Below are 15,080 nucleotides of genomic sequence, written 5' to 3'. Positions count from 1 at the left end.
CTGTACCTCGGCCTGAGAGAGGAAGGGCGGCGCGTAGGCAGGCAGGTTGCCAAAGAGATTGACAGGCTTCTCAAACTGACTTCTGATGTGGTACTGGCCTGGACCTGGAACCCCCTGGTGGTCAAGAGAGAGCGAGAGAATAATGTAAAATGGAAAGTAATTTTGTTCCTGAGATGCACGGACACGCTTTGGTAATATTGGTCCTCTTTCAATCATGTCAATAAGAATAAAAGGGCAAAACAAAGACAAATGGAGCAATACGAGAAGCTAAGTAAACAAACTTGTGAAAACACACGTCACATATTCACTTGCATAAGAGAGAGCTGGAGAAAGGCATTTTGCTTCCCTACACATGTAGTTAGGTCTGGTCAATAGTGTTGAAGAAGGAGGGAGAGTTCCAGGAAGAGAGCTTACTGCTTCCCCGTATGTGTGTGTGTGTGTGTGTGTGTGTGTGTGTGTGTGTGTGTGTGTGTGTGTGTGTGTGTGTGTGTGTGTGAGTGTGAGTGTGAGTGTGTGTGTGTATGCGTGTGTGTGTGTGTGTGTGTGTGTGTGTGTGTCAAGCTCTCAGTCAGATGCATCTCCAGGTAAATGCACTTTTACAACTATTTCACGTGAATAAACAACTAGTTAACCAGCTAACAGCATCAGACTTCACACACAGAGAGAATGGCAGTGAGAAGAAGGGACACACACACACACACACACACACACACACACACACACACACACACACACACACACACACACACACACACACACACACACACACACACACACACACACACACACACACACATATGCAGAGTCAGGACATTGTTGTATTTGTGGCATAGACCTACAAAGTTGTTGGGCCAGAGGTGGTTTAACTAGGTCTGCAATAAAACCGCAGCAGTTTACTGCGTACATTTCTGTGGTGGTTGTTAGCAGTTACACCCGAATCAAGAGGGAGCCGCAGTGAATGTCAGCTCATTTCAATATGTCTTTCCCGTGCCTTAGGACAGTTCAATCTAAATTATATTCATGAACATTAACTACTGTCTCCTCGAGCCAGGAATAAGATGGAGTTTCTCATCCTCTGATTCTGAAGTGTCACAGACACACATGCTGCAGCACTGAGAATGATATTCATAGGGCCAAATGCTGAGTTCTCTGGTGTAAGAAACAAACGTAAACAAAACAAAAACACCTGGGGCCTTGAGAGTAAACCCTTGTTTGGGTAATTTGCAGCACCAGACACATTCAAGGTTTCTCCTGAAATGCAACTCGGATACATTCTCTACATATCTCTTGAAAAGTTACAGTGCAACGATTTTGGTTAGCCACAGTTTAGTTACCTGAAAAGAAACAGATCTAAGAGCCCTACTTACAACAATGCCCCATTAGCCCATCCATCCCCTAAATAGTTTCTTGTCCTTTTTTGCTTTTTGGACTCGCTGTCCCAGAAATGCTCTGATGTGGCTTATATACTGTGTCTGTAGAAGAAAATGATAGGGGGGGGGGGGGGGGGGGTCAAGGGATTTCCAGCGACTCTAAGAGAAATCTCTGGATCCAGCAGGAAATTCCTGCACTCATTCCACTTAATCAGCTGTCAGAAGACATCAGCAACTCCCAGAAGACCTGCTCACAGGTTCACCCCACCATGGCAAGGTGTGCAACGTATGATGAAGATAACGGAACTTCTTAAACAACCAGTGACCCAATAGTCTGAGCGTTTAATTACAGATCCACTGATATAGACAGAATTTTCTTGTTGCTTAACCCTTTTCTAAAACTCGTAGGTGTTGACTGCAAACAGAACACCATCCATGGTAATGCTAGGCTGGCTTTACACGGTGAAACTTTCACGCAACTAGTTGCAGGTTGCAAATTCCATGAAACATCATTTCAATGCAACTTCACATTTACACAGAGCAATTCACAATTCACAATTCACGTTTATTTCACTAAAACTAGTAGCATGGTCATTTTTCATCAGTCATATTGTTTTCTTGTTTTTCTTGCTACATGTAGATTATCGAGTGTGAAGTGTCATTGGAACTGCACCTTTGTATCTTATTTCATTTTATTTGATGGATAATATCAATTTGGATGTTTTGTATGAGTTTTTCTTCTGGCCCTGGCTGGCTGGCTACTTTGTTTCTTTATGTCAGATACACTTCCACTGTTAAGGTTCCACCATCTCTATATCACAGTGAGCTATATTTCCAACACTTTAGCTGTGGAGTTTGTGGATACATGGTGGCTTGTATTGCTAAGATGCTGCACACTTGGCGTGTCAGAATGCCAGTTTAATGGGAGAATCCTCCACATGGCCTCTTACACTCCATGGGAGAGCAGCAGCCCCGAGCCATTAGGGCTCCACACTGTCTGGCTGATCTCTGGAAGTAAAGGTGTTTGTCCTGGGTGTCCCCACTGCAGGTAATGACCCATCTGCTCAGCGTGTGTGTGTGTGTGTGTGTGTGTGTGTGTGTGTGTGTCTGTGTGGGGGGGGGGGGATTGAGGTGTCAAGTCTCACACTAATGATGATGGATGGAAGTGCAGCCTCCATGGTAGGGGGACCAACTACAGGCATGCACACAGACGTGATACACACACGCACGCACGCACGCACACACACACACACACACACACACACACACACACACACACACACACACACACACACACACACACACACACACACACACACACACACACACACACACACACACACACACACACACACACACACACACCTGGGAGCCAAAGTTGTTGATGGTAAATGAAGGTATGAAACATTTGATGTGTTGTTATCTCAGTCTACTGCCTCAGTCGTCAAAATCAACATGGTAACAAATGAGTATTGGACATCCATTCTCAACAGAAATGTCTTCTATTCTGTTGGATTGAACGTCCCAAGGCATTCAATAGATAATGTATGTCCTATTTTATTGCATCTAGGGTTGTATCCCTCACTCCCTCCCTCTCTCTCTCCCCCTCTCTCTCTGAATATAGCCTACCGCAGGGATGACATCTTTTTGTAGGCTTACCCAGAAATCAGCAATTTGCGACTTCCGACTCATTCCTGCGGTATTCTATGGGATAAGAATAATAACATGATCATACTTCATGAGCCCAACAGCTGTAGCCTGGTCATCCTGAGCACGTGAACTCACATTCTGTTTCCTTCTGCGGATCAGTCTGTCCTCCAGCCCGCCCCCAGCCATTTCCAGAAATGACAAAAGGGACCTGCCTCGTAGTTGACAAAGTAACCGGCCAATCAGGGACCTGCCTCGTAGTTGACAAAGTAACCGGCCAATCAGGGACCTGGCTCGTAGTTGACAAAGTAACCGGCCTGGGACGCCGCTGGCAAAACAGTATATCGGCTTCCAAAGAAACGAGCGGTAATGTTAACGTTAGTAGAGTACACACAGCCAGTTATTGCAGAAATAGACTGAATAACAACAATTAAACAAGAACAAGAACAAGAGTACGCACCAGCAGAGTTTCTCACAGTTCTTACGAGCGGATTTGGATTGCATTTAGCAATGCTGATTGGCTGAATCAGGTTGTCTGTCAGGGGCCAAGGCAAGTACTCCCACCCACTGAAATCGATGTGAACGCCTGGAAGTCCAGACCGATACGAGAGCGAAACAGAATGTGAGGTCACATGATCAGGATGGTTTTTTACCAGGCTATAGCAGGTCAACAAACAACCACACCAACAAGTCAATCAAGTGAAATCTAAATGAGAGGAGAGATGGTGGAGCAATATGTTCAGCAGAAGAGAGGACAAATGAAATAAAGAAGAAAGTCCGAACCTAAGCCCGTGACAGCATGGAGACGTTCACCTCTCTCTCTCCACCTCCTGCTCACTCTACTCCAACCACCCACCCACCGGAGAAAAAGGGCATCACTTCTTTCCCCTACCAGCACACTCAAGTTCATATGCAGGTGAGTAACTCTCATCCACTCAAGCGGGTACAGCGTTTCAATGTGTGTGCGTGTGTGTGTGTGTGTGTGTGTGTGTGTGTGTGGTTGCCAGCCTGTGATTTAAGGCTTATGTTCTACTGCCCTCTAAGGGTGGAAAAAAAATACACTGATACTTGATATCATTTTGAATCGATTGAACTTCATGTGACTCTTCTTGAATACATCCAACTGTGTTCTCTCACTCTAAAATTAAGGTACTATTCTATTATTTATCCTCAATGTTGGACTATTCCAATTAAGGAATCCTGGAGCATTATAAGGCCTCACAAGCACATTATGAATGCATTATAGTCATTATAATAACAAGAACATTATAATAAGAACATTATCTAGCATGCTAAAACAGACACAGTGTCCACCACACCTGAGGGTTCAACAACTGCTGAGACAACAGTAAAACAATCTCTTAATACCGGGTACATATTACGATGATGTATGTCATAATCTAAGACTAATAGTGTATCGTTGTACACAAGTTAATTATTTACATTATAATGTGGCTATGATGCCTCTCAAAGTGCTTTAAATGTAGTGTTACTAATGACTGTTTTCAGCTGCAAAATTGTGTGATAGCAGTGCTCCACTATTAGTGTAAAACCATCAGTCTGCAGCATTACTCAAGAGTCCATTGTTGGTGATTATTGTACTCTATATGAGATGTTTCCTTCACATGGAGCTGCTAACATAGCTTTGGACATGTCAGATATGAGATGTTTCCTTCACATGGAGCTGCTAACATGGCCTTGGACATGTCAGATTGTGTTCCCTATTACAGTAATACGGGCAAAGCTTGACAGAACCAAATGAGAGAGAATTACATTTTTCTCTCTGTCATTGTAACTGCTATCAATTTGTGCAGTTGTGTACGGCAGAAATATATAATTTGTCCAAGGAAATATGCACTGTAAGGAAAAGGGGGAGGAAGAAATAATGTTCAAATAGCTCCCTAGTTATGTGCTGTTGGCTGAGCAACCAATTTCAATTATAGTAACACATGGTTCATGTGTGTGTGTGTGTGTGTGTGTGTGTGTGTGTGTGTGTGCTTCATGAAGCGCACGAACGCACGCATGCACGTACACACACACACACACAACATATTCAATCACACACTATGCACACATATGAAAGTATGCATATAGAAATGCACACAATTCCACACATCGTACTCAACTCTTACCCTATGTCCACTTTTCAATAGGAGAACCAAAAAGTATTGACTTTTCTCAAAAGCTCTTATCGCTTACAGTTCTCATTTCTCCAAAACAAGCATGTAGCAACACTTCGCCCCCTCACAGTCGCACTCGCACTCGCACACACAGACACACATCACACAGACACATCACACACACACACACACACACACACACACACACACACACACATCACACAGACACACACACACACACACACACACACACACTCGCACACACAGACACACATCACACAGACACATCACACACAGACACACACACACACACACACACACACACACACAGACACACACACACTCACACACACACACACACACACACACACACACACACACACACACACACACACACACACACACACACACACACACTTGCCCTCTTTTCCTCTTGCTTGGGCACCAGTTCATGGTAGCGTGGGATGATGAGCTCGGCCCGACCCCTCTGCTCCTTACGGAGGTTCACATTCTCATAGTGGGTCACTGGAGCACTGAGAGAGAGAGAGAGAGAGAGAGAGAGAGAGAGAGAGAGGACAATGTCAATAAGAAAGGAAGAGACAGATAAACAGATGTGGGAAATGGAACAGACAAAGACAGATGATGAGTGGAGTTTGAAAACAAAGTGGTGAAGAGGAGAGAAGGAGTGAAGAGAAAGGGAGAGAGGAGATGATCAAAATGGGGCAAAGGAAGAGATAAACAAAGCAAAGACAGATGGGAGTGGAGGAGAGGAGAGGAGAGAGAGGGAAGAGATGAGGGAGGGAGGGAGGGAAGAGCAGAGGATGGAGGACTCTTAAGACAGCGGGCTCTGTCAGCAACTGTGAGCGCAGTGGAGACTGGCTTATCAATCATTTTTAAATGATTCCAATAATCATGTGTCTATGATGTGCGCGCGCGTGTAAGTGTTTGTGTGTATGCGTTTGTGTTTGTGTGTGTGTGAGCGTACGCATGTGAGCGTGCATACTGTATATGCCTTCCCTATTGAGCTGTTGATGGCTTCACCAATAGCAGTGCTGGGGGCGTGCCCACCAGACCTAGAAGTGCTTAGTAAGGCCCCTCCTCCACGGCCAGCGATAGACCGGCTATGTGATCCATGTCAAACACAACGCACTGGCTGTAGGATCAAAGCGATATTTCACTTTGGTAGAACAGCTTCTCCGTTCAGCGCACACAGGAGTTCAGGAGCAGTCCACTTCCAACATCTGAAGATCAGTCACCTTCCAGCTCTTTATCCAAGCTCTCAATATCGATACTCGCAGGGTGCCGGGGTAGTGCAGCGCTAGATTCCTTGCCTACACCACGAGGGTTGCAAATTCGAGCCCTCGTGTTACCGCCAGCTTGGTCGGGTGTCCGATACAGGCATAATTGGCCGTGTCTGCGGGTGGGAAGCCGGATTAAGGGTGCGTGTCCTGCTCCACCCTACTTATATGCACCTAACCATGACCTCTCACCCCCTTGCTCTTCTCTCTCAGTACAGGAACCACAGGGGAAAGGATGGAGACGAGAAGACTCCCCATGAGTGAGACAGTAGCCCCACCCTGAGTCAACCACTGACTCATTTGACCCCCACGATCATCCCTTCATTTGGACCACTGATTCATCCCTCCACCCTCGACCCTTTTCATCCCTCCACCCTTGACCCCCTCTTTCTGTCAATAAACCTTCTAAATAGCTACATCTCATAGTGGCTATGGCTACTTTGTTAGTGAACTGTCTTTATTTTATAGTAACAACAATAATTACTAGGGATGGGACCATATGCTAAACTCACGATACGATACGATTCGATAATGATATGGGCTTCGTGATTCGATACAACCACGATACGATGTCATAAATAAAAGTCAATGACATCAAAGTATGACTGTGCAGAATTATGTTGATTTCTGAGGCACAAATCTTTCCAGCAATGGCGATGGCTTTGCTGCTAGAATGTAAAAGAGTCAGCACACACATCCAACGCCTAGAAACGCTTGCAAGAATGGAGAGTTTGGAAACAACTAATTTAAAAATGTCACTACAAATTGCAAATAGGCTAATGTAATTTGGATGGGGAGCTTGTGAAACTGTGGTGGTCAAGCAGTCTCATTTGTGATGACAACAGCAGAATAAAATGTACCGGTAGCTAATCTTGCGATACATTTTTCGGTCCTGGGATACGTATCGTCACATTTTTGAATTGCGATACATTTTCGATATATCGAGACATTCGACATAAAAGAGTTGTCTCAAAAACAGTTGAGTGTTTAACTTAATAGTGCTACATTTTGAATATGACAGTATTGTGGTGAGAGGAGTTTCAACATGCAGCCAGGTCACTGTCCGGAGATGTTCAAATGTCCACCCTGCTGTACGATATGTGAGATATGTGATACTCACATCTCAGGGTGATACTGTCCGGGGCCTGGTCCCCCCTGCATCCTCATCTCACCTCTCTTCCCCGTCATGGTGCCAAAGTGGACACCTTTATACTTCTGGGCAGAAGTCGGCTCTGGCTAAAGAAAGAGACAGAGAGAGAGACAGAGAGAGAGAGAGAGAGAGAGAGAGACAGACAGACAGAGAGAAAGAGAGACAGAGAGAGAGAGCAGACAGAGAGAGAGAGCAGACATACAGAGCGAGACAGAGAGACAGAGAGAGAGAGCAGACACAGAGAGAGAGAGAAAGAGAGAGAGCAGACAGAGAGAGAGAGCAGACAGAGAGAGAGAGAGAGAGAGAGAGTACAAGATAACAAGGATAAATGGTTGAACAAAGATAGAGAAAATAGAATTGAGTCATTCACACTTATCTGGTTCCTCCCGGCCGGACCTGAGAAGTTCAGCCAAATGTCAGAGTGTCCTTTCTTATCTGTCTGAGCTTTACGGCCTGCTTTACTCTGAGCTTTACGGCCTGCTTTACGGCCTGCTTTACTCTGAGCTTTACGGCCTGCTTTACTCTGAGCTTTACGGCCTGCTTTACTCTGAGCTTTACGGCCTGCTTTACGGCCTGCTTTACTCTGAGCTTTACGGCCTGCTTTACTCTGAGCTTTACGGCCTGCTTTACGGCTTGCTTTACTCTGAGCTTTACGGCCTGCTTTACGGCCTGCTTTACTCTGAGCTTTACGGCCTGCTTTACTCTGAGCTTTAAGGCCTGCTTTACGGCCTGCTTTACTCTGAGCTTTACGGCCTGCTTTACTCTGAGCTTTACGGCCTGCTTTACTCTGAGCTTTACGGCCTGCTTTACGGCCTGCTTTACTCTGAGATTTACGGCCTGCTTTACTCTGAGCTTTACGGCCTGCTTTACAGCCTGCTTTACTCTGAGCTTTACGGCCTGCTTTACGGCCTGCTTTACTCTGAGCTTTACGGCCTGCTTTACTCTGAGCTTTACGGCCTGCTTTACTCTGAGCTTTACGGCCTGCTTTACTTTGACTCTGGCCTTGAAGATAGGACCCGCCCACCCTGTAGCTTACTGAGAGAGGCACCATCTGCAAATGAGCGGGGTAAGTTGCAGCCAACCGTGTTTTGAAGATGCTACGTGTACGAAAGAAAAAGACTTGCTGCAGAAATGTAAACTGGTAAGTTACTCATCGAAATACCAGGGAGAGATCATAAATATGCCTTTAGAGCTAATATAGAGAGTCCAGGTGATAGACAGCAGCATCATCACAATTCTGATGATGATCAATTTCAAGAGAATCCAGTTTTGAGCTGTGAATCCAGGATTTTTAAAGCACAAACCTATTGATCACTATAGCCTGTTAGAAAGCATCCTGATAACATGATCTCACATTCTGTTTCGCACGACGTCTCAATCTGGAGGCGCGTCCACATCGATTTCAGTGGGCGGGAGTACTTGCCTTGACAGACAACTCCTTCAGCCAATCAGCGTCGCCAAATGCAAACCAAATCCATTCGGAATAACGTCGAAAACGTCTTTTCCGCCGAGAAACTCATCTGGTGCATAGTGATACTTGTTCTTGTTTAATTATTGTTGTTGATTCTATTTTTGCAATAACTGCACTTATGGCTGTGTTTACTCTACTGACGTTAACATTACCGCTTGTATGGTTTACCAGGCTAATTTATTCCTGTATTTATCATTTATAATAAATCAATACAAGAGCGATGAGGAATCCAAATTAGTTTCCATATAGGCATCCCATTAGTTCCACATACTACAGTGAAAATAAACACTGGTAGGCTAAGCATGGAACTTTTTCTTAAGGAGCTTCCACTTCATGTTAAGAGAACTAGGTTGTTTCCCTGTCGACTTGAATCCAAGTTTCTGGCAGACGCTCAAAGAAGCCTGCAGCTTGTCTCTGAAAAATGAAAACACCTGTGTACTGCCAAACTGAAGCAGCCAAAGCCACCCACACTGCATCAAAGTTCAAAAGCATCTACAATGTCTTCCTCCTCTTGTAGCTTGTCCCCTGACCCATCTATCCATGTCTGCTTTGTGAGGAGGGAGGACCGGTAGGGAGTCTCAAAAAGTGTCTCTTTCCCTCCTGGCAGCGGCTGTCTCCTTATCTTCTCTCCTCCTTGTCATTGGAGAACGCGATCTGAGGTTCTGCCCCGTGATCTTCTCATCCAATCAGTTTCGAGGAGCAAGAAAGGGAAGAAGGATGTGAAGATACAAGTGCCATGATGGTATCGCAGCTGGCATTGAGTTCAGAGGCACAAATTGCCTATTTATGTCAAGGAGAGAGCTTTTAAAAGCAAAAGAAAAACACAGCTTGCGGGTAGAAGCATCTTCATTCAGCTTTGATCAAATGGAATGGAAGGCTGTCTTTTATTTAAATGAGGATTTAAAAAAAAAGTATATCAAAAATAAAAGTTCTTGTGATGGGCTGTGTGGGCGGAATCCCTCAGGCTAAAATTGAGAGATGCGACACAGCATGAGTTCAAGTCCCACCTAATGTTCTGCTGACACTCCTCCAAGGACGGACTGTCACAATTGTAAGAACTAGTCCGGCAAGTTTTCACAACAGCCATCTGCTCACATCCCCAACAGCCCTCTTTCACATTCTGCCAAGAGATGACAATTTTGCCCATGTCTCAATTTCCCTCTTACTCCCTCACACCCAATCATGATGATGTATACTGAGCTTTAACGATCAGTCAATACTGATTATATGTGTACTGAGCTGTAACCATCAGTCAATATGTATACCGAGCTGTAACCATCAGTCAATACTGATTATATGTGTACTGAGCTGTAACCATCAGTCAATACTGATTATATGTATACCGAGCTGTAACCATCAGTCAATACTGATTATATGTATACTGAGCTGTAACGATCAGTCAATACTGATTATATGTATACTGAGCTGTAACGATCAGTCAGTACTGATTATATGTATACTGAGCTGTAACCATCAGTCAATACTGAGTAGCAAATCAATCCATTAATATAGACTTAGGTTTTCTCAGCAACATTTTTATGTATGTAAAATATGCACACTGATGCACTGTTTTATCCACACTAGAAACTAGAAACGTGAAGCTCGCTCGCTTCACGTGCTCGCCCGCTCAACTGGCACGCACTTCACACAGAAACCGCCGGCCGCCGAATTATAGTGTTTAGATATTGGCTGATGCCATCTTTCTCATATTCCTGTCTTTCTCTTTTAACTAAGAAACTGGAAAGGAATTACACTGCACACTGCCCACTTGCCTCAGGCAATAAAGGAAACCTAAAGCGTTTATTGGATGCCATGAAGCTTCACAAATAGCTGTGTGGCATTCTGGCCAAAATACCTCTTATCATTCAAGGGTTGTCCCGACCGCTTTGAAGTCACCTCCTCAGACACACATTCTGAATCTCTCTACACTTTTGAACTCGGCCAGAGGAAGTGTGTGAGTTTAAAGGAATGAGTGTGTCAGAGAGAGAGAGAGACAGAGAGAGAGAGAGAAACAGAAGGTGAACTTTGAAAGGGGGTGCAGCAGAAGTGGAGGCAGAGCCCCCCTCTGCTTCAGCTTCAGTGGATTGATGCACTGTTGAGAGGCCTGCCCTGCGCCGGTGTGTTGACACAACCTCGGCCAACACTCAAGGACGAGGTTGACTTCCCCTGGTCATTAACAGATGAGAGATGGCTTAATTGAGCGGCAGAGCAGCAGGCGTGTGCATTATTCTAAGTGAATATTGTAATGCAGCTTGAAGAATAATTACTAATGGCCCTCTTTGTTGGCATGTCAAATGGATGAGCATTGGGGGGCGCTGTGACTTTTTTTAAGTGGAGCTCAATTCATTAGCTATGGAAATGGGTTTTGAGCCAAATGAAGGAGCGGGGAGGCGGAGGGGGGGTTCAGCAGTGCATTAGATCTGCCTTACGCTAATGGACCACAGCTCCAATGGACCTGGCCTCTAATGGACCTGCAGTGGGTTGCACCAGCTGTGCGTAAGTTGAAACGTAAGCTAGTTTGAACGTAAAGTCTCACTAAGTCCGAGTTTACGCACTACTAAAAATATTTAGGTTGCACCAAGTGAAATAGTTTCAACGTAGGCATAAGTTAGAACTTAAATTTTACACCTACGTCTTACTAGGTGTAAAGTCCTCCGTAAAATAGCAGTTGGCACGGATTGCCACTTGGCACCGTGGCGCATCATTGTTTTGCGTCCGCAACGCGCTCTCCGTGATCAATTATTACACCCTTTGATATTTATGACTCACGCTTTGTTTCCCACAAGCTGCAGCACTGCATACAAATTAAAATAACCGCAACAATTTAGCGAGGCAGGATGGTGGTAAATTAGCCTACAATACTGATGAGGGGCTCACAGATAAACGTTAACAGTAATATGAACCTAAACGAACGTTACTCAATAACGTTCTCATTTGGTTAGTGTTGATGAAATATGAAAGCACTAACTTGCGGTGGGCAACATGTCCCAACTGTTTTCATTCCACTTAATTAAACAACAGTAAATAAACACCGTTTCCACCGTGCTTTTCACTGATTGGCTACAGGAAGTGAAAACGTAATTTTCCGCGACACTATTTTGGTTAGTATGGACTTTAGGGTCTACTAGTTAAGATGTATCTTACGTCTCCGTGGTGCAACTAAACAAAGACACAACTTTAGTGTCAAACTAACTAGTTTGAACGTAGCAGTTAGTATGGACTTTACACCCCAACTTAAGAGAGAACTTACCCACAGCTGGTGCAACCCACTACTGGCCTCTAATGGACCTGGCCTCACGGGGTAGAGTGAGCACACTCAGACATACGCTCACACAGACTAATGAATGCACACGTGTGCGTACACAGACACAGAAGAACACTTCACATTCCCTGATGGATGTATATTCAAATTTTTACATGAGTGTGTGTGTGTGTGTGTGTGTGTGTGTGTGTGTGTGTGTGTGTGTGTGTGTGTGTGTGTGTGTGTGTGTGTGTGCACATGTGTAGGTATGTCTTCTGCCCTACCAGTGGCTTGTAGTAGGCTGGCCCCAGGGTGGTGTCCCTGCGTGGGGGTTGCTGCTTGCAGAGCACACCCTGGGCGTCCTCCTCGTAGCCAAAGGCCTGGCCCGGGGAAGGGATGGATGGGATATCGGACTGACGAACCGGCCGGAGACTGTTGGGCGCCGCCTGTAGCCACTGTGTACCGCCAGGAGGAGAGAAAGAAGGGGCAGAGTGGGGGAGAGAGGGTGAGGAGGAGAGAAAGAAGGGGGAGAGTGGGGGAAACATGGTCAGGGTTGCGATGGAAGGGATGCCCTGCCACGAGCCACAGATGGCCGAGCGCCACCTGGAGCAACACAGAGTGAGCGAGAGGAAGAGAGAGAAACAGGGGGAAGCAGAAGACGACTGGGAGGGAGGGTGTATGTGGGGGGGTGGAAGATAAAGAGCAAGGGAAGAGAAGAGACATGGAGGAAGAAAGAGAAGAGAGAGAGAGAAAGAGACAGAGAATGATGGCAAAGGGATGGGTAGAATATCTGCTGAGGCCGGGGACGAAAGCTATTCCACAGGGCGTCCGGGTAGTGCAGGGGCCTAGCAACACGAGGATCACAGGGACGAGCCCCTGTGTTACCTCCGGCTTGGTCGGGCGTCCATACAAGCACAATTGACCGTCTTTTTTTTGTAGAGATGCAGAAATAAGCACAAGTGAGTCAAATGACAAGTGTTTTCTATTTTCATTGTAAAGGAATCATTTGGCCGTGTCTGCGGGCGGGAAGCTGGATTAATGTGTCCTGGTTGCTGCTGGTCGAGGGAACTGGGGGGAATAGTGTGATCCCCTCACGCGCTACACCATGCCAGTGAAACCGCTCGCTGTCAGGTGAAAAGAGGCGAGTGGCGACTGCACATGTATCAGAGGAAGCATGTGCTAGTCTACAACTCTCCCCAGATTGGCAGAGGGTGGAGCAACAACCGGGGCACCCGAACAGGGAATTGGCCAAGTACAATTGGGGAGAAACTTGTGCGTGCGTGCATGCATGCATGCGTGCGCGCGTGTTGCCGACAGGACTGGCCTTTGACAGGTTGGGGTGGGGACCAACTGTGAGAAGAGGAAACTCCCTCCACCACAGGGTGACATTGATCTCAACAGAGTGATGAGTGATGATAGATGGGGGGAAAGCATTAGAGGTTATTATGAGAGGTATGGCATCCAGCAGGGATGGAGGCTGACAACTGACACAAAGTCAATATGGACAACATAATGGGCCAGAAGGAGCAGAGCTATAATAAATGACTGTTGGTCACTACTGCTGGTAGAACTTAAGTCTACCTTGCCCTCACAGCTTCACTAATATGCCCACCGTTTTCCTCCCGGCCTGTCCTGCGTCGGCCGACGTGCTCCTCTTGGGCACGTTCCCCGTGGCGGGCGGGAGGTCGTAGGCCCCAGGGCCCGGGACGTCCGACAGCACCTCCTCAAAGCGCTTGGAGCGGTTCTGAAGACTCTGGCCGCCCTGAATGTACGGCTGGAGGGAGAAGGGACGGAGGGTGGACAGAAACACAAAGCAGAGAGGAGACAGAGAGACCATGAGATTGCGATGGAGAAGGCCCCGCCCCCAACCCAAGCCCAGCCAAACCTGCCTTCAGCTGTGACCTACCTTGACCTGTGAACAGTCATACTGTCCAGGCCCCGGCATGGCCAGGCTCTCATCAGACTGGTTGAACACTGACTCTCTGTTGGCCAGGGACAGGAAGGGAGCATAGCAATCTGGCAAACGTAAAAACACAGAAATAGAATTGGTGTTATTGCATTAAAAAAGTATATAGTTTTGTATTTAATAATGATTATAATGTTGTCTTGAGTTTTTTGCTATATATATATATATATATATATATATATATATATATATATATATATATATATATATATACACACACACACACACACACACACACACACACACACACACACACACACACACACACACACAGTATTGTTCCTCAGTTTTTTCGAAACTAAAATGTCCACCACTTTCTAACGTTATTTACATTCACAGGATAGTGTCTGAATTAAAGCTACAGTTTAAGCGAGCCTACAACGAAAACAATGACTGGAAGTTAATCGACGGTGGCTGGCTTTCTCAATTTGAAATGCAACTGGATACCCGAACATTCCTTAACAACAACAATTAAAACCTGGTCATAAAGCCTAAAGTTACCTGATTTTGTATGCTTGCAGTATGCATCGTAGGTTCCAGGGCCAACTGTGGACGAGGTGCTGCCTGCTGTCATGAAGGTGACTCTTGGAGAACGGCCATACATGTTTTTATTTCCTACTTTAAAAGCACGAATAATTCACGAAACGTCACGTTTACAAATAGCTGCGTCGTTTGGCCTCGAATCGATGCATAGCTGTTATTTACAGACTAAATATGCAACTCCATGGTAACGTTACAAAATGTAAAAAAAACTAAAATTCCTTCACTGCTCTCGTCTCGACGTGCTTGTCTGTGCTCGATGTTCTGTGTGCGTCGT

At 45.6% G+C, this 15,080-nt stretch overlaps 1 protein-coding gene across 1 annotated transcript in view; it reads right to left on the bottom strand.

Annotated features, from left to right (window-relative positions):
* stpg2 (sperm-tail PG-rich repeat containing 2) overlaps window positions 1-14,867 on the bottom strand; it is a gene marked incomplete at both ends in the record, with an annotated part of 77,380 nt that extends 62,513 nt beyond the window's left edge. Inside the window, 8 exons of the mRNA XM_083645266.1 lie at window positions 7-114; window positions 5,559-5,670; window positions 7,556-7,671; window positions 12,582-12,752; window positions 12,841-12,900; window positions 13,910-14,071; window positions 14,204-14,313; window positions 14,765-14,867. Of these exons, the coding sequence (XP_083501392.1) occupies window positions 7-114; window positions 5,559-5,670; window positions 7,556-7,671; window positions 12,582-12,752; window positions 12,841-12,900; window positions 13,910-14,071; window positions 14,204-14,313; window positions 14,765-14,867 (942 nt within the window). The remainder of the gene's footprint in view (window positions 1-6; window positions 115-5,558; window positions 5,671-7,555; window positions 7,672-12,581; window positions 12,753-12,840; window positions 12,901-13,909; window positions 14,072-14,203; window positions 14,314-14,764) is intronic.
* Between the last annotated feature and the right edge of the window lie 213 nt (window positions 14,868-15,080).

The sequence above is a fragment of the Poromitra crassiceps genome (assembly GCF_964638095.1).
Source record: "Poromitra crassiceps genome assembly, chromosome: 10".
Taxonomy (NCBI): Eukaryota; Metazoa; Chordata; class Actinopteri; order Beryciformes; family Melamphaidae; genus Poromitra; species Poromitra crassiceps.
This window is presented reverse-complemented; position numbering and strand designations above follow the sequence as displayed.